Source organism: Rhinolophus ferrumequinum, chromosome 13 (genome assembly GCF_004115265.2).
Source record: "Rhinolophus ferrumequinum isolate MPI-CBG mRhiFer1 chromosome 13, mRhiFer1_v1.p, whole genome shotgun sequence".
NCBI classification, from domain to species: Eukaryota; Metazoa; Chordata; class Mammalia; order Chiroptera; family Rhinolophidae; genus Rhinolophus; species Rhinolophus ferrumequinum.
Window position 1 is genome coordinate 58,289,510 of NC_046296.1, and position 13,306 is coordinate 58,302,815.

At 39.1% G+C, this 13,306-nt stretch overlaps 1 protein-coding gene across 7 annotated transcripts in view; it reads left to right on the forward strand.

The window, feature by feature from the left end:
• The window catches only part of LDAH (lipid droplet associated hydrolase), a 90,203-nt gene that overhangs the window by 54,815 nt on the left and 22,082 nt on the right, over nucleotides 1–13,306 (forward strand). For all 7 annotated transcript variants that reach the window (XR_004424822.1, XM_033124818.1, XM_033124820.1 and 4 more), the window contains exon 5: nucleotides 6,540–6,774. Coding sequence is in view for 6 of the 7 variants with exons in the window: in XM_033124818.1 (XP_032980709.1) it covers nucleotides 6,540–6,774 (235 nt within the window). In the remaining variant the exon portion in view is untranslated. The remainder of the gene's footprint in view (nucleotides 1–6,539; nucleotides 6,775–13,306) is intronic.

The window sequence follows — 13,306 nt, forward strand, 5'->3', positions numbered from 1 at the left end:
AGATTGTCGTATAATAGCAGGATATGATAAATAACTTTATGCCAATATATTTGGAAGTTTAAATGACATGAACAAGTCCCTAGAAAAAGATAACATCAAAGCAGATTTAAGAAGAAATAGAAAGCCTGAATAGTCCTAAGCCATTAAAGAAATTGAATCAATCAATAGTCAAAACATTCTAAAAAATAAAACTCCAGGCTTCACTGGTGAGTTCTATCAAATATTTAGAGAATAAATCCTTCTATTATTTTACAAAATCCTCTAAATAATGAAAAAGGAGACCATACCCTCCAACTCAAGTTTTCTCAAACTAGCAAAACTTTTATATCCAAACCTAGAAAAAAAATAAATAAGGAAAGAATGTTACTGGCCAGGCTTACTCATCAACATGCAAAAGTCCTACAAAATATTAGGAAACCAAATATAGTAACATATAAAAAGGATGTATCATCTCAATAGGTACAGAAAAGGTATTTGATAAAATTCAGCAGCCATTTATGATTTTTAAAAGCAATTAGCAAACTAGGAATTGAGGAAATTTTTTTAATCTGAAAAAGTATATCTCTAGAAAACCTTCAGCGTACATCATGCCTTATGGTGATTATATTGAAAAATTTTCCTTTGAGTTGAGGAGCAAGAATTATTTTTATACTGTATTAATATTTTGGCTAACTCAATAAGGTAAGAAAAAGAAATAAAAGATACAAGGATTTGAAAGGAAGAAATACTATTTGGGGATATGAGAAATCAAGAAGAATCTACAGACAAGTTATTAGAACTAATAAGGGACTTTAGTAAGTTTGCTGGACACAAAATCAACAGGCAAATGTCATTTATGTCATATACAAGCAACAATTTAGAAAATGAAAATTTTTTAATATTCTACTTACAAAAGCATAAGAAATAATTACCTAATTATCTGACAAAAGTACATGATGACTACATATAAAATGTATAACACATTTTTAGAGACTAAAGATAGCCATGTTCATGGATAGGAAAACTCAATATTGCAAAGCTGTTATTTCTCAAATAAATTTATAAATTTAGTACAGTCTCAATCAGAATCTCAACAAGATGTTTGTGGAACTTGACTAGCCAATTCCAAAATGTTTATAGAAATGCAGAGAGCCAAAAATACTCAAGACGTTCTTGAAGAACAAGAAGATGGGGTTTAATTTACTCTACCAAATACCAAAATATATTATAAAGCTTTAGTCAATAAGACACTGTGCTCTTGGAGCAGAGTTAGAAAAGTGGGCCAGTAGAGCAGATTAGTGAGCCCTGAAAAGGAACCATTCACACAGGATTTACAACAAAGGGTCACTGCAGAAAAGCAAGGGAAGGGCAGACTTTGCACTGAACAGTGTTGGGACAATTGGGTTTCCATATGGAAAAAAAAGTAAATTAGACCCATATTTCACACCACACATAAAAATGCATTTCAGGTGGATTATGAGCCTCAATGTGAAAGACTTCGAGATATTACTGAAGAATATTGGCTGTCAAGGGCCCGCAGTGACTGTGAACTGTGGCCGACCTGGCTTCCTTACTGTACCGCGTTCCTAGAGCTCCAGGTGGGACTGAAGCTCAGCTGAAACTGAGAATGAAACTGAGAAGTCAGTTCCTTCAACGTTGTCTTTGCTGCCACCACAGCTGCTAACAAGAAACCTGCTCTCGGCCTCGCCTCGAGGGAACACTTCCTGGGGGAAGGTAGCCCTTCAGCAGGGAGGCCTCTGCAGGACAGTGAGAAACCCTTCCTCTCTCAGTACCAAAGATTGCTTCGTATGAATTCACCCCGGTCTGAAATCTCTCAAGTCTGGTAGAGCATTGGTAGCACTTAAGGTAATAAAAGAACTCACAATATTAGAGGTACCCCCAAAATAGGGGAAGAACTCTGAATTTGTGGGTATAAAATCAGTGGTTAATTGTCGCACCACTCCTGTTGCTGAAAGATTTTTCATCATTTCTGCCTCTCAGACTCTTAAAGCATGCTGCTTGGTATCCAAGTGAAATGCCAGCTCCCTGAGTTAAACTGCTAACATTAAACAATGTGATAAAAATTTATTTGCCCTGTGAGCTCCAGACACTCACGAAAATGACTGTACTTTCAAAAACAGAGGGGGAGTGTCTAATAATTAATGGCATGTTAAGAGTTCCTTTTGATCCACATCTTTGAGTGGTTAGTATTGTTAGACTTCTTAATTGTTGCCACTCTGAAGGGCATATTGCCCATCTCTGAGACAGCAGTCAACTTGAACTGAGCCACTGAGAGCAGTCCTGAAAAATATGTTTGGACAGAAAGGCAGAGATGGAGCAGTGGCACACCCACTGTGTATTGAATGCAAGAATGGAGAGACCTGTTCCAGAGCCCTGGAGACACTGGAAAGCTGCAACTGAAGAGAACTATAGTTATGATGCTTGTGCTATGTACTCTGCTTACCCTGTGTCCTCCACAATTACTCCTAAATCAGGAATGCTGTATGTATCCCTGTGTTATGCTAGAAGGGGAAGAAGAACACTACCCAATATCAGAAAAGTCCTGGATTCCAGAGCTGATCCCATTGCTTCTGTATCCATGTTTAAGGGCACTGAGTCAGAATTGCCATTGAAAGTGGCATCCAGGGAGAATGATTCCTTTAAGTGACTTTTCTTGTCTGGTTAGACTTCACAGAGATCACTTAGCCTTTACATGAATCTTTATAAAGTTGAACAACACAGGTTTGAACTGCATGGGTTCACTTACACACACACAGAGATAATATATTCAGCCCTCCGTATCCCTGGGTTTCCGATCTGTGATTTCAGCCAACCATGGATCGAAAACAGTATATTCGATCCATGGTTGGGAATCGTTGGATGCGGGGAGCCAACTGTATGCACTGTTCTTTACCATTTTATGTAAGGGACTTGAGCATCCATGGATTTTGGTATCCATGGAGATCCTGGAACCAATCCTCTGCGTATACCAAGGGATGACTGAGTTTTTGGAGAATCAAAAGTTACACGCAGATTTTTGACTGGGTCGGGGTGAGCACCTCAAAGCCCCATGTTGCTCAGGGGTCAACTGGATATGACCTTTGTGTAAACCCATTGTGGTACAAGCAGCCAGCTCTGATTGGAGGATTCTGGATCGTCCCTGACATTCTGGAGCCGACAGTGATCTCATCACAAGTACCCAGAATGCCTCTTAAGGCCTTTAGTAAGCACAGTCCATCCAGCATCTCTGCTTTGTACTTGAGAAGATGCCGAGGTGGCAGCAACTCCTGTATTCTGGCTGAAACCCTGCATTCATTCGAGAAGCACATTATGAGCATTTTGCAATCTGTTGTTGCCAATCCAGCATTTGAAAAAAACAGCTGAAAAGGCTGTGGCTCCCTGCTCCCAAAGAATGTCTTTTATTCACCATCAAGGCCATAGAGGTGTTTGGGGAACAGTTCATTCTTCCTTATGTAACAGAGGAGGCGATCTAGTGGAGGTCAAATTATTGTAACCAAAAAAGAAACAACTAAAATATCTCAGTTACTGTTGAGAGCAAAGGAAAAGTCTACAGGAAATGGCTGAGCACTTAGTTGACAGATTTGACCAAGGAGAAACAAGGCGATGCCATGGCTAGAAAGAAAAGAGTCCTCAGAGAGAGACAGAGACATAAAGGCAGAATTACGGGTGCTACCTGATCAACTTTAACATTTGGGCAATGCCATCAAACAGGTTACTATTGAAAAAGGACTGTAGGAGATGACAAAGGGACTGAGTCCACAAAATCCCACCTTTACTCTCTGGCCCTCATGGGGAAAGTGCTCATCCAGAAGGAATGTAAATACATGAGGGGAATGGCAAAGCACTGACACCCGGAGTCACAGAACAGACTCACGCTGAAGTTCAACACAACCAAAGGCTTAAAACCCACAGTGTAGAACAGATAAGAGGTAGAGCATTATCTAATTTCTAAAGCCGCATCTTGAATGAAAAAATAATACCTTCATGATTTGAGGTTGGAGAAGAATTTCTTGAACCAGGCACAAAGAACAATAACTATAAAGAAAAAAACTATTAAATTCAACTGCATCAAACTGAAGACCTTATCCCCATAATGAAAAAGAGAAAGAATTATAAGAGTTGAAGAGGCAAACCAAGGACTACCGCAAGATAAAGGACTGGTATCTCAAATAAATCAATAAATCAATAAGGAAAAAAGGCAGGTTGCCTAACAGAAAAATGTGCAAGAGACTTCAATAAGTACTTCAGAGGATATGGAAAATATCCAATAAACATATAAAAGCTATTCAACTTCATTAGTCATCAGAGAAACACAAATTAAAGCCACAGTGAAACACCACTATACGCCAGGTTAGTCGAAATGAATTTGCCAGTACCAAATGTCATGAGGATATGTAACAATGTGAACTCTCACGTCTGTTGGCATGGGGGTAAGTTGGTACAAGTACTTTGGAAAACTATTTGGAATTATCTACTAAAGCTGAACATATGGATACCATATGACTCAGTAGTTCTTCTTCGAGGTGATATAGTCAACAGAAATACATGCATACATACACCAGGAGACATGTTAAAAATGTTCATAGCAGCATATTTTTCATTTCTCTGGATTAAAAACAACCCATATATCTATCAGTCAAATAAATAAGTTGGGGTATGTTCATACAATAGAAAACTGTATAGCAAAGATAATAAGCTATTGCTATATATATCAACATGGAAGAATCTTATAAACAATGTTGAGTGAAGAAAGTACAACGAAAACATCGTGCATGATTACATTTATATAAAGTTCATTAACAGACAGAAATTAACTACAGTATTAAGGGATATGTATTAGTCTGCTTGAACTGCCATAAAATACCATAGACTGGGTGCCTTAAAAACTCACATTTATTTTCTCACAGTTCTGGAGGCTGGAAGTCCAAGGTCAACATGCCAGCATAGTCAGTTTCTGGTGAGGCTTCTCCCTGGCTTTTAGATGGCCACCTTCTCCCTGTGCATTCACCAAACCAGGGAAAGAGAGAGCAGGCTCTCCATAGTCCCTGTTTATAAGGACACTAATCTATGGGCCCCACCCTTGTGATCTCATTTAAACTTAGTTACTGTCTCTATATACAGTCATGTTGGGTGTTAGGGCATCAACGTACGAATTTGGCAGAGACACAATTCAGTCTATAGCAGGATGAAAAGTGTTAATGTAAAGCAAAACAAAGAAGTGATTATAATATTAAGGGATGATAAGTATGATATAAAGCAAAGTAAGGAAGTCAGGATAGAGTTTAAGATGTAAGCAGAGGAAGGAGTTGTGATTGGAAGATGCCATGCTGGCAATGTTCTGTTTCTTGACCCACATAGCTACTCGTTTTATAAATTATTTGTTAAATATCACATTTGTATTTTGTACACTTTTCTGTATGTATGTTGTACTTAATTTAAAAGATTTTAGAAAAACAGGGTACTGGACTTGATGGGGGATCACTTCACAAGTTATATGGATGCCTGGCCATTGCTCTGTACACCTATAATTAATATAAAATAGTATTGAATGCCAACTATAATTAAATATATATATATATATATATATATACATATATACATAAAGAAAAAAAACCATTGTGTTCATTCTCATTTCCTGTTTTCTACAATCTGTTAACATTGATGATCTGTTCCATGTTTGTTACTCTACCATTGATAGGAATTGTTCTTAACTATTTAGACTTTTGATCCCCCATAGAAATTTTCATATATTATTAGGTTGGTGCAAAAGTAATTGCATTTTAAAAGATTAAAAATAATTGCAAAAACCATGATTACTTTTGCACCAACCTAATATTTTTTAAAATATTAATATGATAAATAATGGTAAATTTAAAATATTTTAGTGATGTTTTTTTCTTCTGGAGTATTATTAAAATACATTTCCTGATACTTTGATGAATTGAATTGAAATGATATTTTTGTCCTTAAACATTTTCCCACATAACTAGAGATTTTCACCTTCACTTGTCCCTGGCCTGCATTTTATTAAGGTTAATTTGGTGTTAGAAATATATTTGGCCCTGTGAAAGATTATCTTGGGCTGGTAAGATTAAGGAATAGAGGAGCTTTTCAAGAGTGAACTATCTCCAACTGTAATCAATAAAAGAAATGCTGACTAGAAATAGAGTATTTATGTAGCTCTACTTTGTTCTGGTATCATTAGTGAATCAAGTTGTTATAACTACTAAACTGGTACATTAATTTCTACTTTCATCAATCCTTCAAAGGGATTATGAATTGCTGTCACAGTCAAGAAATTATCTAGGAATCTGATTTCCTCCTCACCTTGAAAATTAACCCAACAATTCAAGGGACATCCTTATAGCCTACCCAGATTGGTTGTGGGATAAGGAGGTAGTGGATGGTGGTTCTCAGTCTGCACAGCTCTTTAATCATATTCCAAAACCCAGTCATTTGTCAATACTATGTAGAAGAAACAAGAAAGCAATAGGTTATCCCTTAGAAAACTTCTCATCACAATATGCTTTTTCTTGTAGATAATTCGCTCCTTTCTGCTCTTTCCAACAATCGAGCGAATGTCCGAGTCACCCAGTGGCAGGATCGCCACTCCGTTACTGTGCTGGCTGCGGTACATTCTCTATGTTTCCAGCTACTTACTGCTTAAACCATGTCCGGAGAAAATCAAGTCCTGGTTGCTCAGCGTGGCCCTTCAGAAGATGAACGTGCAGAGTGACTTTTCACTCCTGAATCTGTTGGAACCGTTCTGCCTTGGTAAGCACATTACAAAATATATGGGTTTATTCTTGTATCAGAAAATGTTAAGAGGATAATCTCAGACAGTGGATGAATATCAAGCAAAGAATTATTTGTTGAGTTTTTTTCTTCCAAAAGTTTAAAACTGAAAATAAAATGAGAATAGAGTGAGGGGAATTCTGTATGACAGGTAGAAGGCTTTTCAAGCTTTAATTTTAAAATTATCCTGCTGATTCTCCACTCCAACTGCAGAACAGTGAGAAAGAATTCTTTGTACATAGTACATATGGAGTCCTTACAGGAATCCAGTGTGTGTCTTGTTAGTCCAGTGTGAAAACTTTGCAAAAACCAGCCCAAGGAAACCAGACCCCATATTCCCGTAGAGCGTGCTGTTATTTTCCTCCTTAAATGTTTTCAGAGGGGGTTAAATTATAAAAGTAATAAATAATAGTCATGGTGATCTAACACTTGGTGCTCTGCTGATTCTATTTTCTGAATGTGCCAGGGAGTGTTTTGCTACTTTACTTTTTGCTTCTAACATTGTTTTTAAATATAGTCTATCTTTTTAGTTAATTCTAATTTATACTGTATTTATAAATGATTTACATAGTAAAATCCTACTTTCTTAATCTATAAGATGGGGATAATAATATCCTAACCTTCAAAAGATTATTCTAGGATTAAATATGATAATATACACAAATTGTCTAGTATTTTTATCTATAATTACTCTTCAATGAATAACAACAGTTGCAGCAGCAGCTGTTTTAAGATTTCACCTGTATTTCTCAGAAATAATGAGGTTTAGTTATTGTTACTGTCCCCACTTTACAGGTGAAGATACTGAAGTACAGAAATTTATGTCTCTGTACATACTGTGTTTCCCCAAAAATAAGACCTAGCCGGACAATCCGCTCTAATGTGTCTTTTGGAGCAAAAATTGGTAGAAGACCCGGTCTTATGTGACTATAATATAAGACTGGGTCTTTAATATAATACCCGGTCTTATATTAATTTTTGTTCCAGAAGACGCATTAGAGCTGATTGTCTCGCTAGGTCTTATTTTCGGGGAAACAGGGTATGTGCAAAATCGACCCTGTAAACCAAACCGAACACTCAGCCATATTGTTTCATCTCCGTTCCAAGCAACCACCTTGCAGACAAACGTGGGGAGCATAGCCCTCCTATTTCTGACATCCCTTCCTTCTCTGATGTTCTCTTCTCTTCCTTCTAGATCTGACCTTCTGAGCGCCAAGTAACACATTAACTTCAGTGGTCCCTGTTTTCTCATTACCCATTCAGCCTGTATAACCTTGGTTAAAGGAAAAGCAGGCAAGAGTTCCTTGTCTTCTTTCTTCTTGGGGTTCTTGCTTCAGTCTCCTAGTAGTGACCCTACTTCACCTACTTAGGTCACTTCACCTAAGTAGTGACCCTTGGTGAAGTGACTCCTTCACCAAGCATCTCAGTCGTAGCCTCTTCCCACCTGCCTCCTGTGTCACCCTTGCCTCCTCTTGCAGCGACTACCACCGAAGCTGCCTTTGCCCAGGCTTCCCTGGCATCCCTTACTTAAGTGATGCCTATTACCTTGCTTCCTACAAACGGAAGAAGGTCCCAGCTGAGAGAGAACGGTCCCTATATGACACTGGCCCTTGCAGATGATTCGTGGACTCCTCCCTAGCGTATATCCCACGAATGGTGAGGGTAATCAGTAGTCAAACCAGCCACTTGAACTGGTGGCATGATTTTCAGGTTTATACAAAGAGAGGGGTTGTCAAGGACAAGAGTACAGGTCCAAGATTCTCAGTGGTCACATCTGTGCCATCCAGACATTCCCACTGCAGACCTGCTTCTCTGTGGCTTGACTGTCATCCAGACAATGACCTTTCACATGCCAGCTTGACTTTCAGGAGGCCTTGCGATGTTTGCACATTATGTAACGTCTGTACTTCAGTAGAAATCTTACGGAAACAAATGGAGGAAGTTTGCCAGTCCAAGTAGTGGATAATAAATCCTGCCCTATCTAGATTGAAACTGATTTTCTGTATCCTTTAGTTTATACACATATTTTGTTGTTGTTGTAGTAAGGCCTGAAAAATTCAAGGAACAAAAATATTCAAGTATCAAGTGCTGTTGCCCTTTTGGCAAAGATGGCATGTCCCTTCCTGTAGGCTGAGATTCTGTGCATTGGCCGCTTCACCAGCCTGAGGAGTGAAATATCATTTCTCATCCAGCATTCAAGGAAGAGTAGCCCTCATTCAATCAGCATACTTTATAAACTTTACCACAGTGTCCATCCACTCAATTTATATAACTAGATGGATTTAAATGTTCTTTTTTAAAGAAAATACATGGATTTTTTTTCTTTAATTCTGGAATGTTTGCTACTACATATTTTCTTTAGAATAGATGTTCTTCTATTTAATGAGAAATAGACTTTTCACTCAGACAGCTAAATTGGATTTTCTGATCAAAGCCAAAAGCAAATATATTTCAGCTTAGCAGTATCACAGGTCAAGATAATTAACTTTAAAAAATATTCTAGGGTCTTTTGGTTAGTTAGGCCAAATTGATGTTTTAATTCCTTTCAGTTACCTAACTAAAAAAACATAGTGCAGAGACAAAGGGCATTCCTGGTAGGTTACGTTACTTTGTTGCATACATTCTTGTAAAAGAAACTTTCATAATCTTTCCTTTCCATAATCAATATGGAAATAACTTTTTAAAACATGTACAGTCATATGAAAGGAACTTAACTATTCAGTGAGTTGATACATAAGCTTCACTAAAGAATCATAAATTTCTGCTCAGAATATGTTATGTTTAACTCAATCTCAGAATAATTTTTTGAATAAGACAAAACCAGACTCCCATGTTACCTATTCTCTCATTTATGTGTGTAGCTTAGGAAAATCTATTTATAAAAGCCAACTGCAATTTTGATGATTCGTGGAAGTTTAGCCTAAAATTCAGCAATGAAGGAAATGCTTTTCTTGTTTGTTTGCGTGTATGGTCAATATTAATATTTAGGGCAAAAGGTGATTAGATATGGCACTAGAATATCATCTCTTTTAGAATTAAATGACTTGATGAAGGTTTTACTATTTTTTTTAAAGAAAATTACATATGTATTAAAATTATCCACCGCTCTAAAAAATTGTATTTTTTTAAAAATATCATACACCTTGAATTGTGTTTTTCACTTTGGGGAACTCATTGTCACATACATAAGATACTCTGCAGACTAAATGGATGGTTATAATAACCAAATTATTGGCTTATGGAGAAACACATAATACGTGTACATTACATGAATAATAAACATTTCTCTAAGTTCTGCAGAAATTTTAGAGTGGAAGAATTACTTTTTTAGGTCTGGTTTTCACATTGGTAAAAGCCACATTTGGCAACGTTAGGAAAAGGTGGGAAACAATCTGGAAAAAAACTAAGAACTGACAAAGAGCTCCCCCCATGTAAGAAGACTTCATCTGGGTGGGCTTCTGAGCATGCCTAGTCCTGCTTCACCTTCTGGCAAACTCCCCTGGTGCGTGCTGCTCCGATTGCCCAGCCTCACTGTGCTAGAGCAGCTCTGTCTGCATAGAGCTCTGCCGGAGTATGGGATACTCGTGTCTCCATGACTGTTCAGTTTCACAGTCAGTCCTCAACCCCAAGAGTTTTGCTACCATGCAGCCCTGCTTGGCTTGCACCTCCCTAACTCCCCTACATTCGGCCATATCTTGCCAGCCTTGTGACCAGTCAGAAGACGTGCTGCGAGGGGCTGTCCCTGGAAAGGCTCTTTGTCAGTCAACTCCTACCTCTGCCTCCTCTCAGGCAAGTCCTCGTATGTGTATAGACGGCACGATGCCACCGTCATCCCCCACTCAGGCACCGGAGTCTGATAGCTTAAGGACAGCATCAACCCCTGTGCTATTATCAAAAGCACCGGAAAATTCAAAGACCCCATCTTTACTTGCTTCAATCAGCTAGGATTCAGTTTGGCTGGAGATAACAAAACTATTATTACAGTGGCCTAAACAGATGGGGCTCTCTGGAGCCCCAGGAAATCTACAGGTAGACGGTCTGGGGGTAAATAGTGTCGCCGTGGTGCTATCAGGGGTGTGGGTTCTTTAGATTTCCCCTCTTTGGTCCTTTGCTCACAGACCTTTATCTTCATGCTCATCTTCTCATGATCACATGACTTCTGCCCCTCTAAGCCTCATGTCTGACATTTAGACAGAACGAAGGGAAAGCAGAGGACTTATTCTTGATGAGGCTTTGTCTTATTTAGAAAGAGGACTCCTCCCCCAGGAACTTCTTCCTATAGCTTAGTAGCCAGCACTGCAACATCCCTTGCTGTAAGGGATATGGAGAAGTCCTATGCCCTGACTGTCCCATGTCTCTAGTAGAGAAAATGACGGTTTGAGGGGTAGGTACATAGTATCTCCTACATCCCCACTCCATCGCAGTCCTGGAACTCATTTTCATGGACTTAATCCCAGCATACCCCACCCACCAAATACCTAGCCAGTTAACTCCATCCGTGCTAGTTAGCCAGTGACCTAGCCACTTAACTCCATCTTTTCCCCACCATAACTAGAATCCCCCACAGCCACATCCCTCCAGAGCACCTCTGGGCTTCATAAGCCCTGGCGAGACCACCTCAGACCAGGGTGTGCAGTGTGTTTATGGCAGGCCCTCTTCGGAACGTGTCGAGATGCACCCAACACAGGAGAGCCCATCTCAGTTCCCATGGTGATTATTGGTCCCCCTTTTATTTTAAAGAGAATTTAAAATAAAACTTTTTGCTATTTCACATCTATCTGTGTGCTTACTAATGGCTACTCTCCCCGGCCACTCTCCCATCATGGAGGTGAATACACCAAACCCTTTTTCTAATCGAAGAAATCTTGTAATGAGCATTTTTAAGAGATTGATTTTTCTTTGTGAACATCACGGTATATACTTGGGACGTATAGAAACTGTCAGACATTTTAAAGAAAATCAAAGTGACTAGAACTAATGTGTGGTCAGAATAACAATCGCATTTTAACACTGCAGTGTACACACCCACCTCTGGCAGATTTCCTACCTTTAAAATTCACTTAAGTAAACTGTGCCCATCTCCAGTAATCCCTTTTGCTTTGGCACCAACAGCAATATGTCCCCAGTGTAATGGCAAAGCCAAACACATCGGGGCATCCTACCAGGGAATCTACAGACCACCAACACAGCAGAAACTTGGCTTTCCACCCCCAAGTTCTACTTTGGAAAGCTATTTCGACATCTCCCCAAAATCTCCTATTTTATCATTAATTGTGATTCTCACTTCTCACTGCTTTTTCTCTTTCTGCTGTCACCAGTGCGTTATGTGGCCGAGTTTAGGGCTAGTTGCATCAAGAACTCTTAGACGCTCCCTCTGGCTGGCAGTGATTTCTCTCAGTCTTATTCCAGCCCCTGCCAGCAGGGCTTACGAATGTCAGTGCACGTGCATCAGCCTCCAGTTCTGGTGTCCGTGGCGATGGCAGCCCCTGCTCATTTCACAGAAGGCCATAGCCTTTTTCTCCATACCCCTCACCCCCAAAACACACCAGCTCAGCTACCTCTTCCTTCAGTCCCTTCCCACTTGTTTCATTTAACAATCTTTACTGATACCTGCTGTGAACCAAGCACTCACATGAGCCCTGGAGATGATGATAAATGAAATACAGCTCCTGCCCTTATGTTGCTTCCAGCATAGTAGGGGAGACAAATGTGGAGACTTGTAATCGATGACATGAAAGGCTATCATGGAAACAGATAGAGGGCACGAGTGGTACGAACAAAGGAGAGATCAGTTTTACCTAAATAAGTAAGGGAGAAAATAAACGAAATTGAACTTAAAGATGAGTTGGGATTTTTTCGGATGGACAAAATGACATCAAGATAGGCAATGGAGCTGAGCAAAAGACAGCCTTCTGTTGTAGCTTCTGTGTACTTGGGGAATCCAGTGATACCCTTTGTCGTGTGACGTGAATCTCCTACTGATCTCTTACTTTAGCCCTCACTCAGCCATTTTAAACCGTTAGCCACTCTACCATGGGTTGAAGTCCTGTAAGCAGATTGCAGACAATGGTAGTAAATAAAATAGACTATTAGACTCCTCAGTCTTTTCTTAGCACCTGTATTTAAACTTGCAATGAAGCAAAAGTAAACAACATTCTTCTAAATCATTCTCTTTCCTTAATGTTTTTGTTTCCATTACTGCTGCTACTACATATTTCCTTCCCTGTGGTGCTTGAAACTCTGAATTCTGCTGGGTTTCCAGGAACGCTACTGACAGTCATTGCCAAAAGAAATGTGTTTTTCCCTTAGGAAATTACACTTCTATTTGGTATTATTATTTCTGACCACTGTGTTGTGTTATGAGCATTTCTGAGGAATGAAAAAAATGGCTTCCTTGAGGCAATTACTGGAAAGGCAACTGGTATTCTACTTTCTTTTTTTAAACAACAACAAAAAAAGTACACTTACATGAGAAATTATCAGGCAAAAAAAGAGTAGGAATAAAGATACA